General features: G+C 33.5%; 1 protein-coding gene across 1 annotated transcript in view; it reads right to left on the bottom strand.

The window, feature by feature from the left end:
- The window catches only part of CysRS (cysteine--tRNA ligase, cytoplasmic), a 269,424-nt gene that overhangs the window by 28,365 nt on the left and 228,895 nt on the right, over nucleotides 1–12,164 (bottom strand). Inside the window, exon 15 of the mRNA XM_090414790.1 lies at nucleotides 805–953. Coding sequence (XP_090270916.1) covers nucleotides 805–953 — 149 coding nt within the window. The remainder of the gene's footprint in view (nucleotides 1–804; nucleotides 954–12,164) is intronic.

Genomic DNA, 12,164 nt, shown 5'->3' on the forward strand with positions numbered 1-12,164 from the left:
TTTTTCCACTGAGAAAGAAAGTAAATTATATTTGGTAAGAAATTAGATTTTATTTTCATCCTTATTTTATCCAAGCACAAACATTCAAGTTTGCTCTCATTTCAGTAAATTATCTTCGTGACTAGGCTACTTATATACAGAGGCAGTTGGCTTTACATGAAAGTTGATCTTGGTTTCCATAACGCATAACATACTTCCTTCTCAGGTATATATAATGCCATATGCATTATGGGAAGGTTACTGACAAATCAGTTTTGATCATTGCAGTGGAAAATCTATTCAAACACCTTTCAGAGTTCTGAACACTGCTAGAGTTCAACAGAACTATCACTGTCCTATGAATCTTGCGAGTGAGTGAGTGAAAAGATTCTCATTCTCTATCTGGATTACTCCAAAATATACTCACACTATGATTCTGCAGCCAGAGTGTGTCAAACCTCAGCTATCCTCAAAGGGAGGAAGGACTTGTTCCCCCTCTATAAGTATCCTCTGGATGACCTCATTAAGTCTCATCAGTTTTTGTAGCTCAGTCAAAGATGCCTTTTGGTTGGAAAGACCTGGGATTTGAATCTCATCTAGGATGCAAACAACTTTTATTGGGGTTTTTCAGCCAAAAGTGAGTTAACTGTGTTTCATTTCCAGATGGGAGTTTCTAGATTATTTAATTCTCTGTTAACCTGTAGCATGGTGCTAACAAATGCTACAGATTTGCAAACCCATGTTTCACTAGTGGAATTATCATAAAAAACTAGAAATGCTAACTCTTTCCCTATCCCATCAAAAATATAAGTTACAGATACTCACCCTAAATATCTTAGTAATATAGGTAGCTATATTTTTTAAAAGCAACCTATTTGGAAGCAACTTGGCTAGCTTCTTATCCCTAATGTATACGTTTCCAAATGCAATCATATCTCGTATGTGCTCCAAGGCACTTCTGGTATCTATGTTATCTGCAACAATAAGTGTACATTTCAAGTTTCTGTTTTTCATAAATATTTTAAATAAAATGCAAAAAATCATAATATAATCATAATTCAAAATAATAATAATCAGCTTAAAAAAAAAAAAAAAAAAAAACACTGACCAGAAAAACAGTGAAGTAACATGTTACAAATATCTGCTTGCAACTTTTAATTAATAAATATAATTAAAAGTGCAATCTCATTCCTTGTAAAGAATTTCTTGAGCACATTAAATCTCTACACACAGGTGAGACTTGAAAACAAATTAAGAAAAGAAATTCATTCTAGGGTATTATAGATGGCGAATTAGCTTTAACTGCTAGTCTGGCTGGACAAATGGATAACATCTCGTATTAGAAGCCTAATGGAGTGAAACAGCACTGAGGAAGGATTAAAATATTATTTAATTTTTCCAATATTTCATCTCAGTTGCTGAGACATTGTCAAGGAGTACAATGAAACTTGTAACACACACACACAAAGGCAACACAAAACCAAATGAAACATGTGGACGAAAGACCAGTCTTAACCAGGTAGGGCACCCTCTGTGGCCACCTGTTGGCAGTCCAGGATGTAAACTAGGATCTTGAAGTATTAGCATTTCCAATATTTTGGGAAGTTTAATGCAACTATATTTATTTAAATTAGGATGATTTCTGAGAGCAGCTGCAGATTCCAAAAATAGTTTTTCTCTTCTAAATTTACTGTAATGGAGCATGAAGGATTTTTCCCAACTAATTCAATGAGCTGTATCTAAAGCGTGGTCTGCAAGGCATGATTGACAATAGCCATAACTGCATATGTATTTTTTGTGTTCTTCCATATGGATGTTGGCTTATCTTACTGTCTGTCCATAGTAGGCTAACTTGCAGGAACAGGGCACTTTATATAATCAGGCAGAAAGAGAAGGAACTGGTCTTTAGTAGAATATATAAGGGGAACAAGCTTTTTTGGTGGGACTTAAAAACCATACAGCGATTGCATTTTCCAGCACTTAAGCCTTAACAAATGGATACCATCTCGACTCTCCAACTTACAGGATACAGATTCAGATACTACTGTGGTATGGATGTTAGTAACAGTCTTTAAGTGATAGATGATTTTAATTTCAACTGGTGTGCCACTACTGCCATCATACGAATTATGGAGGCTAAAGTAATGGCTGGAAAAATTGTTATTTCTGGTCTCTAGAACAAGGATTCTTGGATGTTTTGCCTATTCATAGTAGTCCTACTGGCTTTTAGTACACATCAAATAGCTTCAAATGCAGCACTGCCTCTCTGATACTACCTTCCTAATGAACTACTTTTACTGATTGCACTTCTGTTGCTATCATTAGAAATACCACTCCCCCAGTTACTGTTACTGTCCCTAAAAATAAAATAACCATACTAAATTTAGTTTAATCCTTTATCCAAGTGTAAGCAAACAAAGTTTGCGTCTGAAAATATCTTCAGGACTAAGGTAAGGTGGTGCAACACCAGGCAACTCCGAGCAAAGGTGGACCAAGCTCTCATCACTCCTTGTCTCAGTATCTCCCATAATGCAAAGCACATCTCCTTGTGGACATGTATACTGCTATGCATTAAGGGAAGGGCCATTACCAGACCGGTTTTGACCTTTATTGAGGTCTTGTCGGTAGGAGGCAGACCCAAACGTGGAGATACTAAGCCAGAAGCAATAGGAGAGGTCATATTTACCTATACGAGTTGCCAACAGGTGTACCAGCTTATTATTGAATTACTCTGGATTTAGAGAAAGACATTGGAAGTTTATTTTGCACTTGGTTAGACTATAATAAATTTAGTTTAATCCTTTATCCAAGTGTAAGCAAACAAAGTTTGCACCTGAAAATATCTTCAGGACTGAAGTAAGGTGGTGCGACACCAGGCAACTCCGAGCAAAGGTGGACCAAGCTCTCATCACTCCTTGTCTCAGTATATCCCATAATGCAAAGCACATCTCCTGCAGACATGTATACTGCTATCCATTGTACATGTCTGTAAGGAGATGTGCTTTGCATTATGGGAGATACTGAGACAAGGAGTGATGAAAGCTTGGTCCACCTTTGCTCGGAGTTGACTGGTGTCGCACCACCTTACCTCAGTCCTGAAGATATTTTCAGGTGCAAACTTTGTTTGCTTACACTTGGATAAAGGATTAAACGAAATTTATTATAGTCTAACCAAGTGCAAAACAAACTTCCAAAATAACCATACATTCTGCTTCTCCTCCTCCTCTTCCTGATTTATTCTATCTACCTCTGTCCTCTAGAAAAGCCTTCCTCATGATGTGTTTACCAACAATTTTAAACTACAGCTCTTTAAGAAGAAGAATGTCAATAGGTTGCTTCTTTCTCAACCTTCATCTACACCTCACACTCAGCACTGATGTGCTACAGGTTCTTGTAACTCTTGTGTGTGGGATTAAAAAAAAAGCTAGCCCTCTCATAGAATCTTGAACTAAGTCTCATTAATGGCTTAACTTTTGGCCAAGTCAAGCTACCAATGTAAAAAATGCCTCATTCTTGTTCTTGATGATTCTAGAATTAGTATACATGCACTATAATATTATCCACTTGGGCTCAACAGGTGCCCATGCATTTTTAATATGTATTAATTCTGAGAAAATATTCTATGATCTTACTGATTCTCATACTGACTCACCTGAAGAGAGTCAACACATGTTTTCCTACATCTTCTCTAAATAGCTTTAGTACTTTTGCTCATTCATTCTGTCAATAAACAAAATATGTGAAAGTCCTTTTCACAATCACATTCCCTCCAAACAAACTACACAACTGCATTGACAATCATGGCCCTTCTCAATTCACTCTTCATTGTATCTTGCCAAGAGACATATGAACTTCTCCCCTTTCTTTTCTGCTTCTCTAACTCTCTCATATCCAGGAATGCACAATTTCATTATGTACTTTATCAAGCAAACATCCCTATTATGGAATTACCATAAAATATTGTCTCCTCACTCTGCCTTATTTTTATTTTTGCTCATACTTTCTTTCCTTTTAACTTCTTTCTTACTATTTTTTACTATTATTATTACTTACTATTTTTTATTATTATTAGGTTATTTAGCTTTTATCTCTGAAGGAAACAAGTTACTGCTTCTTCATATGAAGCACAAACTCACGATAGCATACCTCAGAAGTATTCTCTTATGAGTACCAGGTGCTAACCTACTGCGCCACTGGGGACTGCATTATTGCACATGTTTAATTAGATATAACTGCTGAGTTATATCTAATTAAAGCATATGATATATGAAAAAATATATCATATGCACCACTCTCTCTCCAACTTAAAGGCAATTTGAATCTCATTGTAGTATACATGTTTGCAAAAAGTCTTTGGGTGACAGCAGATTTCAGTGTCTGGTGTGACACCACCACCACCCTGCTTATTACATGCCTGAAATGGCCTGAACAAGTGCCATGTCCAATCACGGAAGACATGATTCTGGATTATTAACTCTTAGCCTACCTACAGTAGTAAACATAATATACATTTACAACTTTTTATAAATGGAATTAAAATAAACAAATAATAATAACACAATTTTAACACTTATCCATAAAGCTCTTGAACAGCATTCTACAAGCTTTAATTAGCTGAGAGCAGTGTTTTTAGCACAATTTTCTAAGGTCCATGATGTATACCAACATGTATGTAAATTAAACTTAAATTATATTCTTGTTTAATTCTTTACCCACATGTGAGCAAACAAAGTTTGTATATGAAGTATCTTCATGACTTGTGTATAGAGGCTGTTGACTTCACATCAATTGCCTCAGTATTCATAATGCACAGACAATCCTTTCAGATGTGTCTACTGCCATGTATTATAGGAAAGGTCGCTATCTACACTAGTTTGACCTTAACCTAGGTCTCATAATATACATGTCTGAAAAGAGTGTGCTGTGCATTGTAAGATACTGAAGTAACTCATGTGAAGTCAACAGCTTCTATAAACAAGTAGCTTTGTGGTGAGCAATCTCTGTGTTCACTTGGTTAAAGGATTAAACAATATAATTTCTTCCCAAGTATGATTTACTTCACAACCAAGTGAAAAATAAACTTTCTGTAGATATGTGCAGTTTGAAGAATTAAGGAGTTATTTTTACAGTATTTTTAGTAAAAATAGTTATTTTTCCATGAGATCACTTTTTTCTTCCCGTTTGTTTTCAAAGCTTCTCCCAGTCTGACATAAGTACATCTTCCCACAAGAGCATGGAATCTTGTATACAACCAGATGTTTATAAAATGGAACTCTGTCTTTAGGGAAGCATAGAAAGCTTCGTAAGATGTTGATTAGTTTGAATGCCATTCTGATTTTGACTGCTTTTAATGTTTTGGCTCTTTTTCTTGACATTGCCAACGTATGGAATAGACACCATGCCTTTGTAATTAATTTTTGTGCTATCACAGGGGGTTCATCAGAAAATAGTTTTTTAGTATCTTTTTTTTTTATGAGTATCCATTTTGGTGATACTAATGAAATAGAATTTGAAGTTCTTGTTTTGGTTTGATAACACAGAAATTAATTACAAGGGTGTAGTATCTGTTCCATATATTGTCAATACATCAAGAAAAATATCCAAAATATTAAGGGCAGTCAACATCAGAATGGTATTCAAAGTCAACACCGTACAAAACTGGAGAAGTTTTGAAATCTGCAACAAAGAACATGTGGGCAATGTTGAAAACAAGCGGAAAGAAAAAAGCAGACTCGTAGTACACATCCTCAAAAGAACATCACACAGTAAATCTCAGCATCCTCCATGCCATACTTAGAAGAGAATTACTTTGACAGGTTGTTCAAGGAGTCTTCCAAAGTGATTTGCACAAAAGGCACACTAAACAGAAATCAAGGAATGATCCTTCACAACATCTGGAAATTTAATGCACATGTGTAAAATTAAAGATCTGTCCTATGTCAGCAATCACATACAGAGTTTACACAACAATGGAGAGACTGCGGATAACATGCCTAATGATACTGGTGATTAGACTATCATTTCAGTCTTTTCAACTATAGATATTAACTGCTGTTGGAAAATATTTACTGTATTTTTCGGTGTATAAGACGAACTCTACTTTTTCGCACCAAAAATTAAGAAATCAATATTTTAAACACAAAACAGAACACATTTGATATTTTTTTAAATATTCAAAATATATTTAGTATCTTCACTGTTTTTTATTTTCAGACATTTTTATGGGCTAGTGCTTAAAATATTGTTAATGCATTAACTTGCCCCACCAATGAGTTGCAGGCATATGAATACTTTCAGAGTTCTGATTGGTTTATTCAGAAGCAGCGGTTAATGATGTTAACTGACAGAGGTAATAAAGGCTAGTGATTGGAGGAAGCCTGTTCATGGAGACATGGTACCGGCAGTTTCGCCACAGCAACCGTGGGTCTCTCAACCAGTTACCCCCTCCATGTATAAGATAATTCTGAATTTTTGGAAAATTTCTAAAAATTTTAGAAAAAAGTATCGTCTTTACATGGAAAAATGTGGCAATTTTTTCCTGGTTTTTTATTTATGTTAACCTCCTGATGATGCTGTTCACATATAGACTACAAAATACGTCTAGCATAAATAAACAATTTTGCATACAAGTTAAAAACCTGGTTATTATCAATCAAATACTGGAATTTTTTCATGGTAACCATGTGTAGTTACCAATGGTATTTCTTTGTCAATTTTGTTAAGAAAAATCCATAAGAAAAAACAGAACAAGCAAAAACAGTTTTTTTCCCCCCAATTTGCTTGGTATGAGAGTACAAACAATTGTACTCATATCAGAGTACTCTGGTATGAGAGTACAAGCAATTTGCTTTCCCAAGGAAAGCAAATTGTTTGTACTCATACCAGAGGTTTGCTGTACAAGGTGATGTAAAATATATCTCTAGAAGAGCGAAAATCTGCAATAATTTTTTTTTTTTTTGCAAGGTAATGGTGAGCACATTACAGGAGGAAAATAGTCTATTAGTATCAGAAACTGAAAAGGAATGTCACCAACACAATGTAATCATTTTTAAAGTTTGTAATATTTTCAGGATAAGAAAATAAATCAAGTGAGCACTATAAATATTTTGATATCAAGAAAATACATAAAACCAATATCTGGTCTGCAGTCCTTGAAAGCTCATGTTACATTTTGAAGTCAGTAAAATCAATGCAAGTATAACAAATGCTAACACCAAAAACCACCAATACACAGTCAAACACCTCTGAAGTGGTCCTTGAAAGTGAACCTGATGTTTTCAAGTCAGTGATATAAATAAAATATCCATATCTCTCTTCCACAGAAGAACCACAAATGGAGAATGAAAAATGATGGTACCAAGAACAACCAACATACTAACAAACTTGACTATTGACTTGCCATTCTCGTGAAGATATATTTTATATGAACCCAAACAGCAACTTTTGGTCAGAGTCATCACTATTTCTTTATGAAACATGTAAAATGAAATATTTTTTAATACAGCTTTTCTTTTTTTGACAAATTTATTTTATTTATTTTTTCTTTCTTTCTTTGGGATTTTTATTTCTTATGTAACAAAAATTAAGAAAGATGCACTGTTTTTTTTTCTTCTAAAGTCACTTTGCTTACAGATTCATTGCATAACTGGAATCTGCTTCTTTCTTTTTTTTTTTTTTGTTCATATATATCTTTCTTATTCCAAAGCACTGCAACAGCTGAAAAATGCATGGTATTACATTCTATGATGTACTAGTTCATGTATATGTGCTAGCAGTTTGGTTCTAGTGGGATTATACAAGCTACTGTCTTCATAACAAAGTCAGTGGTAATAAATTAAGAAATTATTCAATTTTAGATGCATATAACTACAGTTGACCCTTGAACAACACAGGTTTGAACTGCACAGGTCCACTTATATGCTGACGTTTTTCAATAAATATATTTGAAAAGTTTTTGGAGATTTGCGACAAATTTGGAAAAACTTGCAGACGAACCGTGTAGCCCAGAAACATCGAAAAAATTAAGAAAAAGTTAGGTATATCATGAATGCATAAAATATATGTAGATTCTAGGTCCATTTTATTATTTACTACCATAAAATATACACAAATCTATAATAAAAAGTTAAAATTTATCAAAACTTATGCACACAACCACTTACAGACTGCATATGATGCGATTTGCAGCTGAGAGAGAGATGTAAACAAACGAAAAGATTAAGTATTAAATCATAACTGCATAAAATTAACTGATATTAATTTAGTTAAATTTAATTAATTAGCATACACTAAAAATTTTATGATTCATTTATTAGTGTATAGGCTAGGCCAGAGTTTCCCAAACTGTGTTCCACGAAAGGTGAATAAGTGTTCCGGAGAAGTTCTCCTGGAATTTGTCATTTTAGTTTTCTAAGCTTTTTCATGAATAAATATTTTATAGTGGAAATATTCTGAGGAGAATAATATTCGTGAATATGTCGAAAAGCTCAGACCCAGAACGCCTAATAACATCTGTGTATCGTTAATTTAAACACATCGAAACCTTTCAACATTTGGGAAAGGGAATACCGCTGTTTATGACGGTCATAAAAATCGCCTGTAAGCCGATTACAACAATGGGCACCATATCCTCTGTTCTCCAAACTGAAAGAAATAACATCTGTGTTGCAAATGTCAACACGGATGTTATTTCCAAGCGGCATATTTTTAAACATGGAAATATTCATGAATTATCATTAATTTTCACACATCAAAATCTTTCAACAATCGGGAAAGAGAATACCGCTGTTTATGACCAATCATAAAAATTGCCTGCAAACCAATTACAACAATGGGTGACATATCCTCTGTTCTCAAAACTGAAAGAAATAACATCTGTTTTGCAAATGTTAGTGACCAAGCAGCAAGAAAGTATAAAGAAAATTTTTCCACTAAAATTAAAGATCAAGGTAGTGTGTATCCGGTTCTCAAATCTAATAATACTGAATACTTTCTTCACAAGTTCATATTGTAGGGTGAAAGTTTTTAAATCGTAGTGCTGTAATTTTTTTAAAAGTAATATGCCTGCAGATTTAAATTTTAATACGAATAAGAGACAAGGGACTTTGTTTAATTTGGTATTAAGAAATCTATTATCGAAGGTGTTTGTGACACAACAGATAGTGAGTCATCAACCACCAGCCTACAAAGTGATCTCCAGGATGTACTAAAGGAGGGGGAAAACTAGTAGCACACAGGAGAAAAATTCTGCATTCACTCGTAAGTACTTATATTATAAATTTTTGGTGATCAGAATGGGATGTCAATGAAAATCAGCACAAATTAATTTAATGATGTTTATGCTTAATTAATAATTGATCAGTTATTAATTAATACATTACAAAATAACCAAGGTGTTCTGTGAAAATTTCAGGATTTGTGAAGTATTCCTTCATAGGAAAAGTTTGGGAAACACTGGGCTAGGCTACCATGAGGCAATCTCATCAATTACACTATGCTACCATAAAGCAATCATATTACTGCTTCTTCGTTATCAATGCATAAATCATTACACCTGTAAATAAATAATTTCTTTTTCACATTAATTTTTCATTTTTGATGTCTGGTGTTAGCAATACGTATAATATCTACAGTGTTTTGTATCATATAAGAAAATAATGATGTAGGTATGACATATAGATGATTCATTTTGTAAACAGATGACGTAAACTTACAGTATCAGTACTGTAAATGCATTTTCTCTTCCTTATGATTTTCTTAATAACATTTTTTTCTCTTGCTTACTTTATTGTAAGAGTACAGTATATAATAAATATAACATACAAAATATGTGTTAATTGACTACTGATTTATGATATCAGTAAGGCTTCTGGTCAACAGTAGCGATTAGAAGTTTTTGGGGAGTCAGAAGTTATATGCAGATTTTTGACTGTGGCAGGGTCAGTGCCCCTAACCCGCATTGTCACGGATCAACTGTAATTTGTATATACCCTAAATTATGTAGCATTATGATACAGACAATTTGATAAAACCAGTTGAGAGGCTGATGTTGAATTTTGATTTTTTATCTTCAAATCAAACTAATCTAAACCCAAAATAGCAGTGTCAAAAAAAAAAATAAATAAATAAAAAACAATAACGTTTATGCCAATTACAAGGATATGTGCAAAGTAACGAGGGTGGCTGCAATGACTTCAATCAATTAGGCACATGCGCCAACCTGTGAGTTAACAATTCAGTGAACCAAACAGTACTATGATCATTGCATGTTCAATTGTATTTTTCTCTACTTCTGTAGTTGTTTTATGATACATAATTTTCAACAGTAGTTGGGAAAAAAAAAAGATATTTTCTATGTTTTAAAACAAGATATACTTATAGAATTTTGCAAAAAAGGTAGTAAAAGTCCCCAACAGACAGACAGAGCAGTGCAACAAAGACTGAGTTGGTGGAAACATTTTAAGGGAAGGTATGGGGACAAGGTTCAAAACAGAAGACCAAGCATTCTTTTTAGATCTGTTGAGAAAGTTGAATCACTATTAAAGGAGATCAGCTTATCATTATTATGGGTAATGTCTACAGTTAAAATGTATCAATGGAAAAGGTTAATCGCATTGTTAATCACTAGTTGACATGGGGTGAGCATGTGCAAGATTGCTTTCCCATATTCTCAGTGATGAACAAAAAAATAAATGAAAACGAATACCTGTCAGTGAAACTTGACTTGTTCAACATCTGATTTTTTATCATCCATAATCAAATATGATGAAGTCTTGGCTCAACCACTTCAACTGAATCAAAACAGGAGGTGGTAAATTGTTTGGAAACAACAACTTGCTGCCAGCAAAGAAATTCACATGCTATGTTGTGGTAGTTATTTTTTTTTACTCTAAAAACACAGTACAATACTGGTATCTCAAAGCTATAAGCCGTGAATATTATTGCAAGCAATGACATTTAAGACTTATTTACACATGAATTTAGAAGGAAAAAACAATAACTGAGTTCTTGAAAAAATTGTTTTCACTTCAAGAAAGCATATTGGCTGCATTCAGTATATGTGGGATAGAAGTGTTTATGGCCATCAGTGGTATAGAAGAAACATGTACCTGATTAAGTTTTTGTGATTCAGCTGACTCATTACAGAAAATTCACAGGAATAGTACTTTTTATACTGGATAACTTACTATGGTCAACTTTTCTTTAGCATTACATTGTGGCTATGAGATTCAAGTCAGGACTTTTTAGAAGTTTGTTATAACAGTGTTTACTATAGCAAGAGACAAATGTATCTGGGTGTTTATGACAATTAAATGTGAGCTGCTAGAAAAACAAAACTTGGGTTCACCACAGAAGTAAAGCAAACCACCATCACTATTCTGTGCAAGTTGTCTCAAAACATCCTGCATATTTGAGATGTGGGTGTAGTAGTGATGCAAAAAATGTATAGAATATAAAGATGTTACACTGCAAAGGAAACCATACACAAGTCTAAGGATAAATACCTTGGACATTAAATGAGTATACCTAAACCTCTTTTTACGAGATAGATACGTTCCTAAAAATTATGCATAAATAGAATTCGCGTAAAAAGAACTACTTACTATAGAAAAAGTGAAGATTGGTTCCAAACTTGAAATATAGACAAAATAATGAAAAAAAAAACATTAAATTCATTAGAATCATAAGGTTTTTATTTACATTTCATGGAGAACACACATACATATAATGAATTTTAATAACTTTAAAAAAACATATTCATTTCAGTTGTTTGCTAAGGATTCTATAAAAAAATTATGTTATTTGCTGTCAGTTTCTGACAATAAACGTGAAAGCTTTTGTGTTCGTGAGACTGTTATATCACTAGAACTACAAGATATGGTATTATCGTCATTGACTTCCGCCTCAACTTGTGGAATTCTTCTTGTCATGTCTTGAACAAAAGTACCACTGGTTGTTTCAGTAGTTTTAGGCATGAACTCAATTATTAATCACTGTGTTGATGCTTTAGATAAGTCACGATATAATTCTCTTTATGAAGACATTAACAACTTAAGCTCACATGAAAACTTCCCAGCATGTTCTTCATTTGGATCATGTCAGGCAAAATAATTGCCTAAATTACTGGCCAGTTTAAGACCTTCTTTAATTATATCAGCAGTAAAAGTAGGATTATCTTGATCATT

This window comes from Typopeltis vanoorti, chromosome 25 (assembly GCF_054136105.1).
Source record: "Typopeltis vanoorti isolate ZY-2024b chromosome 25, IOZ_Tvanoo_1.0, whole genome shotgun sequence".
Taxonomy (NCBI): Eukaryota; Metazoa; Arthropoda; class Arachnida; order Uropygi; family Thelyphonidae; genus Typopeltis; species Typopeltis vanoorti.